Source organism: Neovison vison, chromosome 13, assembly GCF_020171115.1.
Source record: "Neovison vison isolate M4711 chromosome 13, ASM_NN_V1, whole genome shotgun sequence".
Classification (NCBI taxonomy): domain Eukaryota; kingdom Metazoa; phylum Chordata; class Mammalia; order Carnivora; family Mustelidae; genus Neogale; species Neogale vison.
Window position 1 is genome coordinate 47,209,865 of NC_058103.1, and position 22,604 is coordinate 47,232,468.

General features: G+C 45.1%; 1 protein-coding gene across 4 annotated transcripts in view; it reads left to right on the plus strand.

Moving 5' to 3' along the window:
* Positions 1 to 22,604, plus strand: part of NID2 (nidogen 2) — a 61,951-nt gene that overhangs the window by 14,304 nt on the left and 25,043 nt on the right. For all 4 annotated transcript variants that reach the window (XM_044230968.1, XM_044230965.1, XM_044230966.1 and 1 more), the window contains exons 4-8: positions 2,365 to 3,083; positions 12,615 to 12,764; positions 13,204 to 13,449; positions 14,598 to 14,798; positions 16,255 to 16,485. In XM_044230968.1, coding sequence (XP_044086903.1) covers positions 2,365 to 3,083; positions 12,615 to 12,764; positions 13,204 to 13,449; positions 14,598 to 14,798; positions 16,255 to 16,485 — 1,547 coding nt within the window. The remainder of the gene's footprint in view (positions 1 to 2,364; positions 3,084 to 12,614; positions 12,765 to 13,203; positions 13,450 to 14,597; positions 14,799 to 16,254; positions 16,486 to 22,604) is intronic.

The following is a 22,604-nucleotide window of genomic DNA, read 5'->3' on the forward strand; positions in this document are numbered from 1 at the left end:
TTAATTTAATCTTCTATTTTTACTTTTTAGTATTTAAGTTTTCAAAAATACACAGAAGACTAGAGGGAATAGCTAAATGAACACCCAAAAGCTCATCATTTAGATTTAGAAGTTGTTGACATTTTGACAATATTCATCATTTTTTTTTTGGCTTAAGAATTTTAAGGGAAATTACCAACATCATGCTCATACTAACTACTAGACACTTGAGTATGTATCTCTGAAAAAGAAAGTTATTTTCCTAGTCAATAGAATTTTTGTCTTCCTCAAACTCGTCTTATAATTGTACGCTTAAGGGTAATAAAATATGTAATTCATAATAGATTTGGCATAAATCCTCTTCTGGAAATTTAAATCCAGCCATTTGTATTCTTTGAGATTATACTTTTCTATCTCCTTGAAGACAAATTGCATTTACTAAGCACTAATTATGTGCAGAGCCTCATGACAGACATTTTATGTGGTTTTCTTACTTACTCCTCTTAATGACCCAGGAAAGAAAGCACTGTCATCCCATTTTGTAGCCTTGTTTTCCTTTCTAGAAAACAAATTAAATTCTATCACTAAGCTTTCCAAATGACCCCGGATTTTAGGATAAACTCAAATTGGTTACTTTTCCATCATGAACAATGACAAAAGCCAAGATAGTGATTTATATTTCATTAGAACGTTATTTTGCTTAACTTCTTTCTGCCATGATTTGTATTTCCCTATTCTTTGAAGCTTTTATAGTTTTCTCTAACGTCAAGAAGAAATTTCACAGCTGCAATACCTCTGATGTGATAATAAATGTGTATCCTCAGATCTTCAGGATTCTCTCTTATCTTCTTACTGAAGTGTTCCTTATTTGCTTGCCAAAAAAACACCAACATTAAGTCTTCGAACATTCTAAGTATACATAGCATGTTGCACAAATGTTCACAGTTTTGATTTCTCTGCTCCTCTTTTCCTAAAGTAGCTATAATTACAACAGAAACAGCTTTGCATGTGTACGTGCACATGCATGTGTGTGAGCATACACAGGAAGGAGGGAGAGGGAGAGGTAGAGAGAAAGAGAGGAGAGAAAGAGAAATTCTTAGAATTGTATTGAAAAATACTACTGCTATAGAAATCCATGTGAATGTGATCAGTACCTACCAAAAGCAGCAAAAGTCTCTTGTTATTATAATGATTTGATAATTTTCTTATTATCTTATTAGTCATTAACTCTCATATCTCACTGACTGACTTTTGAGGCAATCCTGTAACATGGGGGACTTTGAGCCTGGTATTTTCACATAGACCAGAGAAGAATAAAAACTGGTACATTCAAGCTAGCAAGACCCTTGTTTGTTCAAAGTTGCTTTTAAAAAATTTTTTAGAAATTTTTTTGAACTACATATAAGATATGTAGTTATTCTCTTTAGAATGTATCATTGACTAAAATAATGCATCACTGGAACATTTGGAAAACTGAATGGGGTTCGTGTTCTTTTCTAGTAAAGAAAATGCATGAGCTCTCTGGTTCCAGATGTTTCTGAACACCTCTCCTGTATAACCCATGGCATTTTGACTAAGCTACTTTCTTATAGTCCCCTTAACTTTGTTCTGCATTTGCTCAGCATTTTTTAGATGTGGGCATTTATTTTTCTTTGAGTTTTTTTTTACATCGACTCACCATTCTATGTCAATTAGTTAATTGATTAATCCATATGATTAAACAGGGAAATGTCTATAACATTCCGGAGACCAGTGATAATTCAGTTGCTGACTGAGTGTAGTATATTGGTTTTCTGACATAATGTAGATGTTTAGAGCATGGGTTTGGCGGAAGTGCTGAATTCAAGTCCAAGCTCTGCCAATTATTCATTGTATGACCTTAAAAATATTTGTTAGCCTCTCTAAACCTGTTTTCTCCTCTGTAAAATGGGGCGCATCACTGCCCCTACCTTGAAGATCGTTCTGAAGAACATTAAGCATTTTCTACATGACTAAGTCTCAAAAGTATGTAGTAGTAATTACTGTTCAAGTGTTTGGCACAGATTTTTAAGCATACATTTTCCTGAGTGTGTTAAAAGTAGAGAAGGTATAAACTATTCCCACATTCCCTATTTGCTTTTAAATAGCTAGATTTTAGACAAAATGTGTGAATTTTAGAGCAGATTTCTGATTTGATGGTCTAGCCTTCTGAAACCTCATGTTAAGAGGTAGTTTATGTCAAAATTCCAGTATACTCCTTTTAGTTACCATGTAGGCCTGGTTTTATGCTTGTGAAAACTCTGAATCTGATCTTAATAGTCTTCCAGTTTTCAAATAAATTGCTCACTGTTGTGGGATGCTGGGTAAATGGACACTTTTGTCATGCGCTGTTTCCTTTTCATTTAGACAGAGCAACCTGGGGGTTCCTGGAGTGTGGGCTTTTCATATCGGCAGCACCTCCCCACTGGACAATATCAGGCCAGCCACCCTTGGAGGAGACCTTACCAAAGCCCGCCCTTCACCTCCCCTGGAGCAGTCCTTCGGCCCTACAGCAGCTCCAGAAAGTGACTACACTGAAGACAATCTGGATTACTATGATGAGAATGAGGGAGAAGTGGAGTACCCCCCAAGTGAGCCAGAGGACACATGGAAAGGCCATAGTAGCATTGAGGTTTCCTTCCAGCCCAAAGCTGAGTCAAGACCTTTAGGAGGTGGGATATCTCTACCAGATTCTGATCCGGCCTCCCCTTTGCCACAGCTGACAGCTAGTGATCGGCCCCTCTCGCCTGAAACCGAATCGGCCACCTTGGAGCCTCAAACCAAAGAGGGGAGAGCTCCAGGTGGGGTAGATGCCCCAGATCTAAATGGCGCAATGGAGTCTTCTGAACAGCAAGGGAACAGAAGTCCAGCTTCTTCAGAGATAGAAGGAGATTCACCGGGTCTGACCTGGGGAGCCCCGCCTCCCCACGCAGCGGGACCGTCCCTGCCTTCAGAAGAGGATGTCCCTCCAGCCCACCCCGAAGGAAAGGCCGTTCTAAATTACCCTGTGCTAGCTCACACTCCACCACTGGGGCTGGGGAGGCAAGTGCTAGGCGTGGAGGACGTCATCGGTTCCAGCACCGAGGGTAAGTGCTTGAGAAGACTGGGTGCTGGGATTTCATTTTGCAAAAGCTGGTTTGCACAAGAGTTGCGATTTTTCTCTCCAGCGAGTTGGTGCAACGTTTAGCAAAACAAAGATTGGAACGGACTTTTTAAACCTATGTTTCAGGAGATGGAGTATCTTTGCCAAATAAATCTTGGCAGGCAAATTCTGTTGGAATCTCTTGACCATTAATAATGTTTTTTGCAAACGGGCCCCATGAAGCAAATGGGGAAGAACTGGGCTGCTCGTGCCAGCTATGCTCTCAAGTGTAATGAGGTATTTCAGCTTGAAAGTTCAGCAAAGGTGAAACGTTCTGAGGTTTCATATACATTGCGGGGGTGGAGGGGTTAAGGCTGTCGTTTTGAGTGGCTGGGTGTACTGGCTCAAATGAACATTCCAGATTCGTACTCTGTTGTGGGACAATGCGTGTGCTCCCCTTGGTTAGAGATGCATTGCTGGGGTGTGGGAGCAGAGACCCATGGGGCAAGAAAGTTGCTAACCACCTGTGTCTTGTCATTTCTGGTTCATGGCTGTGCAGCTGTGGTATTCACCTCCCTGGAGTCTTGTCCTCATTTCATGACTCACTGACCAGAGTGAGGGGCCAGAAGAGAAATGCCGAGAGGAGGCAGTGGTTAATTAACACAGACATGGAGCCATTTTGCCTTCTCTTCCTAGTTGAGACTTGTCACATCAGTTCTTTCTTCCCAGTCAGGGATGTAAACACAGGAGTGAGAAACTGAGCAGGGATTCATTCCATTTGTTCCAGGGACTGCTCATCTGATCTCTAATAGGAGGAAAGGGGCCAAAGGTGAAAGCCCTCTTCAGGACTTCTTTCCCCCTTCACCCCCCACCATTTCTGTGTCCCATTCTTTTGTAGTAAAAACATGTTGACCCAGCAAAGGGGACCTTCTGGGTTCTTCTACTGTGGTAGTGATCTGCAAGAATATGCTTGAAGAAATGTCTATTTTAGGAGGAAAGAAACTATTTTGTGATGAAAGTGGCATTGTGCCGTGAGTAGAGGGAGAGCACTGGTGTCAGAATTAGGTTTGAATCCTAGCTGTGCTGCCTCGCTAGCATGCCGCTGCCTGGGTGACTTGAGGCAACTCACGGAACCCTCAAGTCACTCGAATTTCTCCTAAATTTGCTGAGGGAACAAAATGAGATAACCAAGTTCTTAGTGCCTGCACGAGTTGATCCTTTATAAGTGGATCCTTTATAAATGGTGGCTGCTTTAACTCTTCAACAGGCTTGTTGAACCACCAGGCCTTCATGTGTGCTGAAGGGCCACATTTCTGTCAAATCCAAGATGTGAATTTGATCGGAAGGCTTTAGAACCTCCATACCCTTCTGACAACCTCCTGACTTTTTGGCGAAAATTCTGTATATTTAAAGAAAAACGTAAAACCGGGGCGCCTGGGTGGCTCAGTGCGTTAAAGCCTCTGCCTTCGGCTCAGGTCATGATCCCAGGCTCCTCGGATCGAGCCCCACATTGGGCTCTCTGCTTGGCGGGGAGCCTGCTTCTCTCTCTCTCTCTCTCTCTCTGCCTGCCTCTCTGCCTACTTGTGATCTCTCTGTCAAATAAATAAATAAAATATTAAAAAAAAAAAAAAGAAAACGTAAAACCAAGTATCAAAAAGATTTTTGGTAAAGGGATTTTGAAGTGAAGAGGAATCCTAAAATGGTCTTTTCATTTGTGATTTCCTGCCCTGGGAAGAGGTTGGAATATTAAGAAGCAGATTTGTGGAGTGATTTATTAAAGAGGTCAGAAGAAGGGGCTGTACAGCCTGCTTTGAGCTGTGAGAGTTGAGCTCACTGGAGTGACAGGGGAAGAGGCTTAAGGAACATTGAGAACAGAGGGGGCAGCCATCATCCTGGGGCATGAACTCTGATATTTAGCAGCTGCTGGAGGGCGACTCCTCCTAACGCCTTAGAAGTGGCAGAATGCATATGAAAAAGCTGGTTAATGTACTAAGACATTTAGAAAAAGAAATCTAACTAGATGTTTTTGAACCTTTAAGGACAAAAAAAACAGCAACCGCATGTTAGAAAGCACAGAGGGACGACTTTAAAACTTGAAAGCGTAGAGGGAAAATGGGTGAGCTTCTGTTTTCCCTTCAGGCTTTAGGAAGACTGTGTGGATTATGGAACCATACAGTTGTTAGATACTTTTTTTTTTTCCCAGACAAAACATGGGCACCCAAGAAGTCCGTCAGGCAAAAGTAGACTTCCTCTGGGACAGCTGATGGGTGTGGTAACAAAGACGCCCACAGAACATGGCCTATGAGTGCCCAACTCTGAGCCATCCTGCCTGGCTCTTTCTACTGATGGCATGGAGAAGCATGGATTTCAGTGCTAGGTGCACTTGAGTTTGATTCCCAACTCTGCTGGGTGGTTTGGGGTAAGATGTATACTCTGTTTGATCTGCAATTTCCCCAGTCCACATGGAGGAAATGTGGATCTTTTGAAGCAGCTGTGAGAATTAAAATTGAATATGGGCAGCACCAAGTCCAACACATTTTAATTTCCCCTTTAAACTTAGAAGTCATCTTGCCAAATGAAGATACAAAGATTTAGTTAAAGAACCCCCAAATATCTCTCCCTTTCTTTTAAAAAAATTTTTCCCCTTAGGGATTCTTTCCATGGACTTTTCTTGTTGAGAAATCTAGATTCTTTTCAGAAAATGTGTACACCACGCCAGAATGTCCCAACCACACTCCAGTTCTGGCCTCAAGTGTATCATTTGCTTTGTTCTGTTTTCATAGAGCACATAACCAGCAATAAAATGGAAATGCAGACATCCTCTGTCTGAGGTGCCTTGTTTCTCCAGGGAGCTCCAGTAGCATATCGACAACCCAGAAAGTTCCCTGTGCACCTGACACATGCCCTTCTCTGACCGCGGCGCTAGTAGAAGTTTGGGCTGGCATTTCCTGAATTCCCAGTGGGATGCAAAGTGGGACATTGGCTTTAGTTTGTGCTGTCACCATCAATCTTCTGAACTGCCCTATGAAGTAGATACTGTCATTCTTCCATGCTACAGAGGAAGGAGCTGAAGCCTGGAAATACTGAGTGACTTGTCTAAGAAGCTAGGAAGCCATGGAAGGACTGGCCCAAGCTGTGAGCTAACCAGTAGAGGGAAGCCCCACATATCCCTGCAGTCTGGGAAGTCTTCATGGAGGAGGAGGGCTGGGGAAACAGTCCACACAGAGGACTAACGACTGTGGAAATGTAGAGAGGGGAAGAGTTGAGGGGGCAGGTGAGCAAGGCGAGGACGACAGCTAATCTGAAAGGACCACCTGTGGGTGGCGAGCAGGGATGATGACTTCCAGAGCTCGTAGGTATCCTTACACCTGTGGAGGTGGTGCTGTGAGGAGCAGCATCTTGCCTCCGTCTGCATGGTGAGTGAGAAGGGGAGGGACAGCTGGCTTTCAAAACCTCTTCATACTCCATTGTGGTTTCCTCGTGTTCCTCCTTAGATGGCAGTTGAGCCGGGAAAGCCCGGGGTGTCACAGGAATTTCCCTGCGGCTTCTAGTCCCACCCTACTTTTGGCTTTGGGAAAGGCTACAGGAATGTGTTCCTCATGCGGCTTCCACCCCGCGATGGACTGGAGCAGGCTCTGCCTCCCCATCCAGGCTTCCAGACGAGAAAGCCTTTCCTGAGGGTCCAGCTCCACATGGGTTGGGGTCTGTGAACACCAACAGCTCCCATACCCGTGAAGACACCTGCAAGGGAGAACCTGCTGGGGTCACGGTCCTAATAATTATTTGCTCAACCAGTATCGCTATATACTACACACACACACACACACACACATGCGTGTGTGTGTGTGTGGCAAAGCATGCCACAGTTTTTCATTACAAAGTTGGATGTGGTTTTTCTGACTGATCAATCATTCTTCAAGTCAGGGAAACTTAGAAAGATCTTTCCTGCAGTGAAAATGTGGGTCCTTTTCATGAGCAGTAAAAACTGTTAAAAATAAAAGTCGCTCCAGTTGCCAGGGGCAGCCGCCTGCTGGACACCCTCCGTCCCCTCTGTGCTCCTACACTGTGCCTGGAGCCTACCCCCCTTCCATCTTCCACGTGGCTGGGCCAGAGCCCTTAGCAAAGGAGGGCAGCCCAAGGCTGAAGACAGGCACTTAAAGGTTGCCAGCAAAATGAAGACTGAAAGACACATCAAATCTAGGGTAGAGTTTTTCGCTTTCATGAGTAACTTCCAATTAGGACAAATCCCAAGTACTTTGGCCATGCCTTTGCTTCTTTTCTCTTATGTATCCCCACCCCATTTTTTTCTTTCTATTAAGGCTATGAGAAGAGTAAAAAAAACATTAAATGGAAAAAGAAATGAGATTTACAAGTCCTCATGTGAAGATTGCTTTACCTACTATGTAACCACACTTCACAAAGCCTTTGCAAACTGAGTGCTTCAAACCTGGCAGGCCTCCGCCCTGGTGCTGTGCCCCGAGAAGCCAGCAGGCTGGTCTCCACTGTCTCAGTCTCTGTGACAGGTGCTCTCGGGCAGAAAGTGGGTCCCAGAAGGGTCTGAAAGCTTGTGGGGAAATTCAGGAGACAGGAGACCATGGGAGAAAAATGATTTCTCAGTGTGGACTCTAGTTCCTTGCATCCGAGTCACCTGGGGCCCTTCTTTAAAATGCCAATTTCCACACCCCTCTTTTACCTTCCGAACCAGAATCAGGTCGCTTGCAGATTCCAGAGGCCACACCCGAGTACTGCCCGGAGTAATGGAAAGATCATGGGATTCAGAGCCAGAAGACCATCTCATCAACATGGGCCTTAGTTTTCTCCTTTGTAAAATGGAGATAATATCTCTTTACCAGAATAGGAAGAAGTGTGTGAAAACACATCCAAAACTCTGCTGCGAAGAAGCATACAAATGATGACTGAATTGCCACTTGGTTTTGGGATACGCTTATTGCACATCTCATCCAGCTGGGATTTCAGACATGGATTCTCTGCCTTCAAGGCGAGCAGCTTTGAATCTATCTGCATTTCCCATAGAAATCTGAGAAGGCCTGTTGGCCAGAAGTCTGGCTTTCCTTGCCTGGGATTGATAGCTTCATGTGGGATCCTATTTCTAGGTCCAGTTTTGCCTCTTCTCCGGGGAGGGACCTAACTTCAGGGCTTCCTCCACTAAAGGATCTGCACGTTACATGCCTGTGGACCTGGGCCCAAGTGGAAATAAGCCCTGAGTCCTATTGCTCAGCTGGCCAGGAATGAATGTGCAAGCGTTCCCTGAAATCCCAACATCCCAGGAGCTGCTGTCAGATGAAATTCATTAACTACGTTAATGAGCACCTCTAGCTCAGAAGTGGAAGGGTTACCAACGTCCTGAACATCATCATCAGTAGGCATAAGAACCCCCAGGGGAGTGGCTCAGGAGCGGATACCCAGGCTCCGCTGCTGGAGTGTGAATCGGTAGCACTAAGGTGTACCTTGGGAACTGGCATTTTTAACAGGCACCCCAGGTGATTCAGATGCACTGGTCCCTCCTCCCCAATCCACGGAGAAATGCAGCTCCGCTTCTGCATGGTTGGATGGGCCCCTGCTGAGGCTGTAGGTCTTGTCAGAGGGGGCAAAACTTCCCAGACGCCTCCAAACTTTGCTGGGATGGATTGCTCCCAGACCTGCTCTGCCACAGTGTCCCTGTCTCAGGGGATGGCAGCTTGCCAAGATGTGAACATCACATGGACTTCTCTCTCTCCGCTCTGTCTCCTCTCTCACAGCTCTTTCTTGCTATTGCCTTCTCCCCCTTCCTGCTCCCTTAATCGGCTACATCCAACCCATCAGCAAACACTGCCTGCTCCTTCAAAACATTCCATATTCCGGGCCCTTCTTTTCTCCAACAGTGCTTCCATCTGCCAGGGCACCCGCTTACTGGCTCATTCTTGAGGTATCATAAGTCCGATGTCGTCATTCCTCTGCTCCGGATGTCCCAGTGGCTCCCCTTCTCGCTCAGACCGAAGCCCAGCTCCTTCCCCTAACCTACAGGGCCCTCTGCCAACTGGCCAGAACCTCCCCGGGCTTCTCTCGCTGCCCCTGCTCCTCTTCCCAAGTCCCTTGGGTCCTGTTTGTCCCTGCCTCCAGGCCAATGTCCAGAGGTCACCTTCTCCAGGGTCTTTCCTGATCCCGCTGCTTTAAAGAGCAAAGTCCCCTCCCCCGTCAGCCCTCTTGACCTTCCCTGATTTAAGATTCTGCACAGCTCTTAATGACAACCTCTGTACTAAATAATTTACCTGTTCGCTGCTGCCTAGGAGAATGTGAGCTTCGGGACACAATGTTTGTCTGCTCCATCCCTAATTCCTAGGTCAGAGCCAGGCCCATAGTGGGTGCTCCCATTATTTGCTGAATTAATAAATGAAAGAAAAGAGCAACAGGCATTTACCTCTTTCCCAACAAGCCGATGTTGTTAAGTTTTAAGTGCGTGTGTCTGTGAAGGCAGGCAGGAAAAAGGGATTGTAAGGGGGGCCCGTGTTCCCCCTGTTAGGAGCAAACCCATCTTCTTTCCCTATGGGCTGTCATGAGGCTGGAAGGCTGAACTTCTGTTTTTAACTCAATAAGCTCCACCCTGAGAATGCAGTATCCCACAGAGCTGCTTATGAATGTCCCTGAGCCAGCTTCCCAGTAACCAGTAACCTGTCATAATTAGAGTTTCAGTTTCCTAACGGCCTTTCATGGGAGCCTAACCACTATATTTTGTTGTGAGAAAAATGCAGTCTGTATGGCAACCAGCTCAAACTTTTGCCCAGTTGCCTTTGTAAGGTGCTGGTGCATCACGGAGCTCCTCTCCTTTTGCCCATAGGAAAGCCATGCCTGCGCCGTGTAGGTAAATTAACCTAACCCGCCCTATCTGTGGTCTTCCTGCATCCCATCTCTCCCTGTTCGACTGACCCGCTCTTGCAATGGGGACTGAGGGCAAGGACAAGTCTTCCCCAAATAACAAATAGAGGGACTATACCATAAATCCACCATTTCTTTAATTCTGGAGAACAGTATTTAGAGTTTGGTTTTATTTTTACTAGACTTAACCTGAAAATGACTACCCTTTAGACCTGTATCAGATTGCGTCTTTACCTTAGTACTTAGAAGTGTGTTCAGAAAAAAATGTGATTTCTGGCAAGGGAGGTGTGAGAAAGTGTCACCCTGGTTTTAAAGAGGAGAGAACAGAGAGGCCGTGACTTTCTACGGTTTCACAGAACCACCTGAGTCATGACCAAGGTTGAGTTCTAAGGGTTGGGGGCCCCTGCAGTTCTCCTCCACCCACAGCTACGGCCCTCCCCACCTGCTCTAGAGGTGAGTCCTGCCTGAGCACCTGTCCGCATGTGAGTTTGTCCACACACGCTTCTTTACACTTAGCAGTTATCTTCGGAGCTGGAGAAACAGGAGGCTGACAAGATACATTGGTTTCTTTTTCCTTTCCTTTTCCTTTTTTTTTTTTTTTTTTTTATTTTCCTCCCCCTGCCATTGGTTTTCTTTTACTCAGACTGGGTCCCTCTGGACTTCTTAAACCAATGGTAGACAGTGATAGAATTTCTTTCGCAAGAGAGTCTATATTCACCGTTCTGGGGTTTTTTGGAGGGGGGGCGGTGAAAGGGGAATGTGGGTTCCATATCCCTTTCCTATTTAAAAAAAAATGTTCAGGATTATGCCTAAATTTCTATTTTTATCAAACTGGAGTTTTTCAGCTGTGTTATCAAGGCGCTTTATACCAGGGCTTGAGTCCCTGATTTTATTCTCCCAATGCTTCCGGATGTTCTGCTTGAGACTGTATTACCTGTCTTGCCAACCCCTCAGTCTGCTGCTTTCTCAGGAATCTGTAAGCAGCAGACAAGTACTGTCCAAAAGTTAATGCTCCTCCTGTGCCTCTCTCCCCACCCCCACCCAGCGTGCTGTAAGCCCCATCAGGATCATCTCTGCTCCCTCCTACCATTGGGCTCGTTTATAAAGTATGCCTCATGTCGGACTTGCCAAACCCTATGCTGATAACCTCAAACACCTGATCAGATCCTTAACCTTGCTCCCTGGGGCTAGGTATTTGGGTTCCACTGGAGTGCAGCTATTAGGAATCTGGAGCCAGACCTCCTGAGTTCAAGTTCCAACACTGCTACCTACTGCCTGGGTGACTTCAGAAAAGTCCCTTTCGTCTGTGCTTCAGCTTGTTCATCTGCAGAAAGGGAATAAAAATGGCTCCTGCTCACATGCAAATTGAAAGCCTGAGTGAATTTCATAGAGCAGTATCTGGCATAGAGGAAGCACTATTTAAATGGATACGTCTCTGGCTCTGGTGTTACGTGGTGCTACATCTTTCCTCCCTTGGAAGGGAGGTTTCCTCCTCAGACCTAGACCTGGAACACAGCTGCCAGCTGGGTTTCCCCGGGAGTAGGGTATCAGTCTTCCTTGGGAGCTGGCCCCTCACAGCGACAGCGGGGTCCAGCGCTAGACTTCTGTGCTATCCCTTCTTGCCTCCGTGCGCCTGGAGTCTGCCCCCCAACTCCTTCCCCCAGGGGAGGTTCAGGCCAGGCGTGCCCCGCTGCTTTGCTTCCTGCTGGCCATGCTCGGAACTAGCATCATCCCTGGTGTCCAGAGAAAGCCCTCTCTTCTCCATTAGCAACCCCAGCCACGCCCCACTCTGTTAGCCATTTCCTTTATGGACAATGGCATCTACTCCAATCAATTTCTTTGTTTCTTGGTAGTACAGATGGCCCTCTTTTTTTTTTTTTTTTCAATGGGGAGAATAAGTGGAAGATGGAAGGAGTCACTACTGGTCTACTCAGGTCTCCTAGAAGAGCTGTGATTGTGGCCCCACTCTCATACTGGGTGGCAATCCGCTTGTGACATACTGGCCACCGGAAACCCTGCACAGGCACTGGGCATTTTCCAGCTAGATCCCCCCTCTTCCCTTCCCCCTTTTCCCTCCCTCCCCATAGACTTTCCTTGTGTGTGCTCTTGAAGACCCTTCTCAGAAAGAAAGCCTACTTCCCTTCCCAGTGAGACAAGCTACAAGCTGTTCTCTCTAGGTTCAGGGCCCCCCCCTGGAAGAAGACTGTGCTTGGACCTGAGACAGCATTCATGATTTCTCTCTCTGGTCTTCCTCTTGGGGTCGTTATTGTCAGGGTCATTACTCTCAGGTCGAGCCACATATAATTGTTGTTATTTGACCACTGTGTACCCACAGGACGGCCGTTTTGGGCAGTTTGGCCCAACACGTGCTTCCTGGTTGGTTTTTCTGTTCCTGCACTCACACCAGAGGGGTGAGCCTCCTCCCACTTCCCAGCCCTGAACTGAGAGCAGACGGGAGCCGTCAGCCGTCTTCCTTGCCAGAAGACCAAGCAAGTTAATTCCCCTGGGCTGGATGTTGTTTGTAACTCTTAAACATCAAAAACCCGTCTGTTTGTTACCATTTAAGCTGATTTTACAGAGCAGATGTGCTGTTCGTAATGAAGCTTGACAGCAAGGATGCTGGAATCAGTCCTTTTAACACAAGTTGGTTTCTGCTTTCCAGTCTTCACATATAATGCTGCCAACAAAGAAACCTGTGAACACCACCATGGACAGTGCTCCCGGCACGCCTTCTGCACCGACTACGCCACCGGCTTTTGCTGCCACTGCCAGTCCAGGTTTTATGGAAATGGGAAGCACTGTCTCCCAGAAGGTAAGGGGTGAGCCCTTGGCCGGGCTGGGAGCCGCGCTGTGTATATTTTGCTGCTCGCTTATTTGCGACTGCCACTGTGAGCTCTACATCTGGACCCTGCATTTCCACTGCATGAATCAAAGTCCTGGCAACTCGCAGGTGCTGGATAAGTCTTTGAGAAATGAACCCATTTGGCTCCTTTCCCGACTTGAGGATTAGGCAGAATTCTTTCCTCCTTTTTGCCAGATCATTAGAGTCCAAGTGGACAGGAGAAGGGCAGGATGGGAGAAAAGAAATTGAAAACAGGTTTGTTTTGTATTTAGATGGTTATTGGTCAGTTACGAGATCATGAGAATGGCCAAAGACTGAGTTTGGGAATTGGGAGAGGAATAATTTTCTGTGCACCCATCACCAACCTAGACATCGAAGATCCAAGTTGATGGGATTTGCTCTCTTTCAGGGGCACCTCATCGGGTCAACGGAAAAGTGAGTGGCCACCTCCTCGTGGGCCACACACCCGTGCAATTCACAGACGTGGACCTGCACGCTTACATCGTGGGTAATGACGGCAGAGCCTACACGGCCATTAGCCACATCCCTCAGCCCGCTGCCCAAGCCCTTCTCCCGCTCATACCGATCGGAGGCCTATTTGGCTGGCTCTTCGCTTTACAAAAACCAGGCTGGGAGAACGGCTTCAGCTTCACAGGTGAGTAGGAGAGGCCTTTGATGGGGCTGCTGGTCACCAGCCATCGTGCTCTGGTCTGAGTGAGGATTGGTTTGTTTTGCGTTCCAGAACCTCAGGTGTCTTGTTTTCTGTGAGGAAATAGTTGAGAACAGTTTGGTCTTCCACATGTTCTTCCGCGTTGTTCTGAGAAATAGGATGATTCTCTTTGGAACATGTAGGTCCTCTTACCTAAATTGGTTGAAGCTTGTTTGTCAGGCTGTGTTTGCTTGAGTTGTTAGGCTCAGATCTGTCAAACAACTGAGGCACAAGTGGTGATTAGAGGGCATCTGGAGAGGGATTTCCTTCGTGAGTCAACGTCCTTCCTCCTCTCACCCCCACCACTCTGACCAATAATGGTGCAGACCAGTGCTTCTCAGACTCGAACCTGCACACAGATGGCCTGCAGCCCTTGTGAAAAGATGGAATTCTGGCTCTGTGGGCCCCCGGGGAGGGTCTGTGCTTCTGGTTTCCTAGGAAGCTCCCCGGAGATGCCCATGCGGGCCTAAGGACCACCCTTTGATAACAGGGGCATAGAGGATACTTTGGGACTCCTTCCTTCCTACCTGAAAAGGCTTATTTCCTCCTGGATGTGTCTTCATCGCGGAGAACGTACTGAGAGAAAAGTTCTTCTCCCGCCTCCAGCTACAGACTCCAGAGCTATTTGGAGGATCTTGATTTTCCTCGAGTTTTGAGTAAAACAATCATCATCTGAGTAGCTTAGTAAAAGTATGTGCCAAATATTGTATGAGATGTCATATATTAAAATATATTCATCATTTATCTGACATCGAAATTTAACTGGGTGTCCTAAGTTCTTTGTGCTTGTTTGTTTTTCAAATGTGGCAGCCTTAACAAAGAGAAAGGTCAAGATGTTCCTAGTAGCTTCTCACAGAAAACAAGCTGTTAGAAGGAGAAGCGGTATGAAACAAGGCAGGATGAAACCACTGTTAATTAGAAAATTTGGGGAACCGTTGAAATCAGCAGCTGATCGTACCTGGTCTTGAAACCAGACGCTCTTCTTAGGCGCCATCTCTGACAGCAGTAGAAATTCAGAAGCGTGCGTGTTTGTTATTGCTGGAAGAGGCTACAGCTCATCCTGACTCTGTGCTGAATTCTTTCTTCTTCCCCAGGTGCTTCCTTTACACATGAGATGGAAGTTACTTTCTATCCAGGAGAAGAGAGGGTTCGAATCACTCAGACTGCTGAGGGACTTGACCCGGAGAACTATCTGAGCATTAAGACCGACATTCAAGGCCAGTTGCCTTATATCCCAGCGAATTTCACTGTCCACATAGCTCCCTACAAGGAGATTTACCACTACTCGGACTCAGGTATGTATCACCAGTTGTGACCGTATAGCATGGGGATAGTAGGAAACGTACAGGATAGTTGTCAGGATGATGAGTTATTACGTGGAATGTCCTTAGGACAGCGTGTGGTACATAAAAGGAGGACCAAGTCCTTCTAATTACTCTTATCAAATACACGGTGTAAGTGAGAAGTGTTGGCTACCCAGATGAATACCAGCATCCATCCCGGGACCAAGGTAATGCCAGTGATAAGGTCAGCAACAGCGACCTTACCTCTGGGGGTGGGGCTTGTCTAAGTACATATAGTTTTTAACCATCTGGGCCATAGGGAAATAGGGATTTTTGGAATTTTTACGCATACTGTACCCTTGTTTCAGCCTGTTTGAAGATGAGATGCCTCACAGTGTTGTAAACAAATGCCAGATTCAGAATCAGAGGATAGACATTCCTATCACGGATCTTTAGTTGAAAATATACAGGGATAAGGTCACTGACCATCAAAGAGCCCATTTCCTCCTTTTCTGAATGAGCACAAGAGTATCTTTTCTTCTTGCCTTCTGTGGTTGATACATGTCAGTCCTGATGAGTTCTAGAAAACCAGCTCTGGATGCAAGATGCTGGCTTAGGCCTGGTTGCTGTCCTGCAGCAGAACAGTCTGCTTTGAGCGGTGCCTTTCCTCCTGTGATGTGAGAGTTGGAAGCTGGGCAGGAGATGAAGGGAGGAGAATGGGACAGTGGAGACCCGGACAGTGAACAGAACAGCTGACGGCCAGAGCACTGGCCTGGGCTTCCAACTCCACACAGACTGAGAGAAACTACCCCTTCCTTTGCCCAGAACCCTTCGGACTTAAGTGCAGAGTGTTGGGAGCGGTCACATCTGTGTCATCTAGAGTGTGGACCGATTGAAAGCGTGAAGTATGGAGTCAGGCTGACTTGTATTCCTGGTCCAGCTCTATCACACATTAGCCTCATGTCTTAGGCTACTTCCTGACCTCTGTAAGGCTCCCTCTACATGGTCACAGGGCCCACCTCGTGGGTATGAGGCATGAACAAGGCTATGCTTTAGAGCGCTTGGCGTGGCTGGCGTGTAGTAGCAGAATTAATTCCTTGCTAATAATGACAGGAATGACAACACTTTGGCTTTGCATCTGTTCAGATTCCTAGAATTGCCTCACAGGTTTTCCATATAAACTCAGGAATTTCCCAAAGGAGCGTGCTCTAGGCATTAGAGGAAAAACTCTACAGGAAAAAAAATCTCGGATCGTGGTCCCAGAGCCTTGGGATCGAGCCCCACATTGGGCTCTCTGCTCAGCAGAGAGCCTGCTTCCCCCTCTTTCTCTCTGCCTGCCTCTCTGCCTACTTGTGATCTCTCTCTGTCAAATAAATAAATGAAATCTTAAAAAAAAAAAATTTGGAAACAAGTTCATAAAAAAAAAACAAAAACACTTACCAGTTGGGCTGACTAATATCTTTTGCAGCTGTGACCTCCACAAGTTCCAGAGACTACTCGCTCACCTCTGGTGCCATCAACCAAACACGGTCCTACCGCATCTACCAGAACATCACTTATGAGGCCTGCAGACACGCCCCCAGACACCTGGCCATCCCCGCCACCCAGCAGCTGAACGTGGACCGGGTCTTTACCTTGTACACGGATGAAGAAAGGGTGCTTAGATTTGCCGTGACCAATCAGATTGGCCCAGTTGAAGGTATGTTTCCTTCTGTTGTTCTGGGCAAAAATGGAATCTAACATTTCTTTTGTTTTTGAGTCACCTCAGAATGATTAACAGAGGTTCCAAAGGGTTACTGAGTGCCAAGCTCTGTGAGGTGCAGAAGGTAAGATGAATAAAGTAGGGGTCTCGTCGTGGAGGTGGAGACAGAGGTAGAAATGGAACTTTTAGAACAATGTCCCTGTCAAATGAATTAGAGTACAACATGTGAAGCTGGTCTGTAGTCAAACACCTTATGTGTGCCCGTCTGTGTTGGGGAGACACCTGTGAACAAGGTGAGGCAAGTCAGGAGGGAAAATGATGCTGATGAGTATTTGTTACAATTGTCATGAGAACAAGTCACTAGGAGCCTAGTCTGGAGGTTTAGGGAAGAGGTCACTGGAAAGTGACGTTTTAGCTAGAATTTAGAGGAGACAGATTTCATCAAGTCAAGGTAAGACAGAGCCAAAAGAGAGAGAGAGATAGAGTGAGCCAGTGCCTGGAAAAACAAAATGAACTGCATGTAAGAAAAACCCAAGTTAACATCGTGATCGAGGAGGAGAGATTGGATGCTTTTTCTCTAAGATCAGGAATAAGACAAGGACATGCGCTCTTGCCACTTCTGCTCAGCACTGGACTGGAAGTTTTAGCCCAGGGAAATTAGGCAAGACAATAAAAGGCATCCAGACTGGAGAGGAAGAGGTAAAATTATCTCTGTTCCCCTGTGATGTAATCTTATACATAGCAAATCTAATTCATTAAACTGTTAGAACTAGTAAGATCAGCAAGGTTGCAGGCTATGGGTTTTGTATATTGCTCTTGTATTTCTATACAGTAACAATGAGCAAACGGAACAGGAAATTTTAAACAATTCTGGTCCCAAAATTGTTTAGGAATAAAAAAAAATTCTAAGTATGGTACTTTTCCATTAAAACCTATAAAGCATTTTTCGGAAAAGAACAAAAACAAAAACTAAGGCCTAAATAAAAAGAAAATAAGAAGACTGAATTCCATATTTATGAATCAGGAGACTTAGTATTAACATGGCAAGGCTTCCTAAATTGACCTATAGATTCAGCACAATCCTATTAGCTGGCTTTTTGGCAAAAACTGAGAAACTGATCCTAAAATTTAAGGAACCCAGAATAGCCAAAACAATACTGAAAAGAACAAATTTGGAGGAATTCCACTTCCTAATTTCAAAACTTAGAGTAATGAAGGCCATGCAGTCCTAGCATAAGAATGGATCTACAGATCAATGGCATAGAATTGAGAATCCATAAATAAACACATTTACCATCTGTTGGTTTTTGACAAAGTTGCCAAAACAGTTCAGTGAGGAGAGTAGATTTTTTGTTTTTGTTTTTTTTTTGTTTTTAACCCCTGGTTCTGGAACAGCTGGATAAGCTAAAGAATGATGATGGACCCCTATCTCATATGCTATACAAAAAGTAACCAAAAATGGGTCAAAGATGTTAATGTAATTTAGCTAAAATTTTAGAAAAAAATATAGGGATGAATTTTTATGATTCTATATTTGGCAATGGCCTCTTTAGAGAGGATACCAAAAGGATAAGCAATGAAGGAAAACATTGGGTGTCACCAAAATTAAAAACTTATGCTTTGGAGGGTATTAATCAACAAAGTGAACACACAACCCACAGAATGGGATAAAAATATTTGAAAATCCCATTTTTTTGGCAAAGATTTTATTTGAGAGAGTGAGCGCCAGCAGGGGGGACAAGTGCAGAGGGAGAGCGAGAAGCAGGCTCCCTGCTGAGCTGGGAGCCTGACGCAAGACCTGATCCCAGGACCCCAGGATCATCACCTGAGCCAAAGGCAGACACTTAACCAACTGAGCCACCCAGGTGCCCCTGAAAATCCTTTATTTAATAAGAGACTTGTATCTAGAATATATGAAGAAGTCCTACAACACAATAAGAAAGAATTTGGATAAATCATTTGTCGGGTGCCTGGGTGGCTCAGTGGGTTAAGCCGCTGCCTTCGGCTCAGGTCATGACCTCAGGGTCCTGGGATCCAGTCCCGCATTGGGCTCTCTGCTCAGCAGGGAGCCTGCTTCCTCCTCTCTCTCTCTGCCTGCCTCTCTGCCTACTTGTAATCTCTCTCTGTCAAATAAATAAATAAAATCTTAAAAAAAAAAATTTTGTCAGCAGATACACAAACATCCAAAGCATGTGAAAAGATGCTCGGTATCATTAGTCATCAAGAAAATGCAAACACTATCAAAACCAAAATGATGCTACTTTACATGAATGTGGATAGCTATAATAAAAAACAGATTATAACAAGTATTGGAGAAGATGTGGAAAAAATGAAACCCTCATTCACTATTGGCGGGACTACAAAATGGTATGCCTCCTGTGGAAAACAGTCCGGCAGTTTCTCAAAGTTAAACTCAGAGTTACCCCTTGAGCAATTCTACTCCTAGCTATATAACCAAGAGAAATGAAAGTTTATGTCCCCACAAAAACTTGTCCACAAATGTTCATGGCAGCATTATTCAGAATGGCTAAAATGTAGAAACAACCCAAAGGTCCATCAATTGATAAATGGATTTTTATTTTATTTTAATTTTAATTTTTTTTAATTTTAATCCTAACAGTATTCATTATTTTTTCACCACACCCAGTGCTCCATGCAATCCATGCCCTCTATAATACCCACCACCTGGTACCCCCACCTCCCACCCCCCCGCCACTTCAAACCCCTCAGATTGTTTTTCAGAGTCCATAATCTCTCATGGTTCCCCTCCCCTTCCAATTTCCCCCAACTCCCTTCTCCTCTCTAACTCCCCTTGTCCTCCATGCTATTTGTTATGCTCCACAAATAAGTGAAACCATATGATAATTGACTCTCTCTGCTTGACTTATTTCACTCAGCATAATCTCTTCCAGTCCCGTCCATGTTGCTACAAAACCTGGGTATTCATCCTTTCTGATGGAGGCATAATACTCCATAGTGTATATGGACCACATCTTCTTTATCCATTTGTCCGTTGAAGGGCATCTTGGTTCTTTCCATAGTTTGGCGACCGTGGCCATTGCTGCTATAAACATTGGGGTACAGATGGCCCTTCTTTTCACGACATCTGTATCTTTGGGGTAGATACCCAGGAGTGCAATTGCAGGGTCATAGGGAAGTTCTATTTTTAATTTCTTGAGGATGTTTAAAAAGATTTTATTTATTTGACACAGAGAGAGCACAAGCAGGGGGTGAAGCAGAGGGAAGGAGAAGCAGGCTCCCTGCAGAGCAGGGGAAGCCCGATATGGGACTCAATCCCAGGTCTTTGGGATCATGACCCAAGCTGAAGGCAGTGGCTTAACCCACTGAGCCACCCAGGCGCCCCAGTAAATGGATTTTTTAAATGTCCTATAACCATACAGCGGAATATTATCAACACATAAAAAGGAATGAAATACTGATAGGAATGAATTTTGAAAATTTCCTGAATGAAGGTAACTAGTCACCAAGGACAACATACTGCTTGATTCTATTTAAGGAAATATCCAAAAGAGGCAAATGCACAAAGACAGTGGTTAGTGGTTGCCTTGGGCTGGGGAATAATAGGATAAGGAGTGGAAAGCCAAAGGGTACAAGTTTCTTTTGTGGGGGATTAAAATGTTTTTAAATTGATGGGGGTGGTGGTTGTGTCACTGTAGGTATACTAAAAAACATCGAATTTTGTACTTTAGATGTGTGAATTATATGGTTTGTGAGTTCTATCCTAACTGGAAAAAAAAATTAGTTGTAGGGGGAAAAAAAAACACCTAAAGCAGTATTTCTCAAACTTCAGTTAGAATCAACCATACCTGTGAAGTTCGATAAATAGGATGGTAAAAACGTTCTAGGCTTATGAAGCATTAAGGACGTGAGGAACCTGAAACACATATTGCTAAGTGAAAGATGTCAACCTGAAAAAGCTACCTCAGTGTTGTTCGAACTACAGGTGACCCTTGAACAACACGTCTGAATTGGGCATGTTACTCCTATGTGGATTTTTTTCAATACAGTACTGAAAATGTATTTTCTTATGATTTTCTTAACATTTCTTTAGCTTACTTGATTATAAGACTATATGCATGTAATGCACAAAATATGTATTATTGGGAAGGCTTTTGGTCAACAAAGGACTATTGGTTTGGGGGGAGTCAAGAGTTACTTAGATTTTCAGCTACGCACGGGGTCAGCACGCTTAATCTCCACATTGTTCAAAGGTCAACTGTATGGAACATTCTAGGAAAAGTGAAACTACAGAGAATAAAAAGATCCGTGGTTGCCAGGAGTTCAGGGGGAAGGAGGTAGGGTGAATGGGGGAGAGCATGGGATTTTTAGGACAGTGAAGCTATTCTGCATACTGCTGGAATGGTAGACACGTGTCTTTATACATCTGCCCAAACCTATACAACTGCGTAACACAAAGAGTGAGCCCTAACATAAACTAGAAACTTTATGTAAAAATATATCCATATTGGTTTATCAGTTATAAAGGTTCCACACTAATACAAGAAGCTAATGAACTGCAAATTGGAGGAAGGGGAAGGTATGGAACCTTTACTTTCTGCTCAGTTTTTCTGTAAACCTCAAACTGGTCTTTAAAAATAAAGATTAAAAAAAAAATGTTTAGGCGAGCTAGAAGATGAGCCTGCAAAGTCCAAGAACCCTAGCAGGGAGGAAGTTATCAGATCAAGGGGATTTATTAATTTATTTATGTATTTATATTTATTTTTTTGAGAGTGAGAGCATGAACAGAGGGAGAGTGAGAGGGAGAAGCGTACTGTCAGCTGAGTAGGGAGCCCGATGGTGGGACCCGATCCCAGGACCCTGAGATCATGACCTGAGCTGAAGGCAGACGCTTAATTGACTGAGCCATCCAGGTGCTCACAAGGGATGTTTTAATTCTGAAAGCCAGTAGCTAGTGCTTCCCCTTAGAATGTGGGGGCACAGGAGGAGAAAAGAGAGGGTCTCCCACATATGGCTCCATATTGATACAGTTGAGGCCCACATTGGTGCCTCTGAGAGGTGATTCTAGGACTCAGCATGGGAGAGGAGGGCTCCAGAAGCCTCCTCCTGCTCAGGGTGACGGTCACTTCAGCAATATGGTACCGAGATTAAGGCCAGAGGCCTGGACTCTTCAAGGACACAGGGATGACTTGAAACGTGAATCTGAGCTTGCTGGTGCGGGGTGGGTGGTGGTTTGGTTTCAGGAAACTTGCTTGGGGGTGCAGGCATTGGGTGCCCAAGGATTATAAGGTATTGAATTAATAGCATTAAAGTGTCAGTTGGTTTTAAAGAAAAATACCTTGGAAGAAGGAAAAAGATTATTGCCTCTTTCTCAAGAAAAGACTTGAACAAAAACAACCAAGGAAAACCTTCTGCCCTTCGCTGAGTGTGAGGTGTCCGATGTGTAAAATCAGAGGTTAGTGAAGAAGCCTCCTAGGGCCAAGGAATCCCACTCTGATTCTAGAATCATGTAGGGAAAAGATAAATCTCTGGATGTATTTTTCCTGGAGACGGACCAGATAGGAGTAACAGAAAGCATGCCAGCAAACTGGTAGGTACAAAGCTGCTAATTTGTCTTTAGAACTTTATGTGATTTTCCTTTCCATGCAAGTCAGATCCTAACACTAGCAAAGGATGGCTTTCTTGGTGCTCACGCCTGTTCTGAGTACTTTCATGACCTAGCTCTTTTAGTCACACACAACCCCTCATCGAGTAGGGGGATCATCATCCCCCAGTTTATAAAGACTGAGGTATAGACATGAAGTAACTTGCCTAGTCATAGCTATAAAGTGGCCAGCTGGAACCCAGTCCCGGGCACCAACTCCAGAACCCACTCCATCCCCTTGTCTGGCACTGCTTTCCCACATGGACTCTGCTGGCCCAGGACAGCCTCAAAACTTGGGCCAAATTTCAAGAGGGAATGTGTGTTTTATTTAACCCTGTGGGTTTTGTACCCTGTCGCATTCACCCCTATAGAAAATTGCAATATGGTTTATGCTTCCTGAACAGGAGAAAAACGTGTGTGTGTGTGGGGGGGGGCAAATGACAAAATGAAACTCCCACCCTTACCCCTGCACCTCTCTCCCCCACCCTCCACG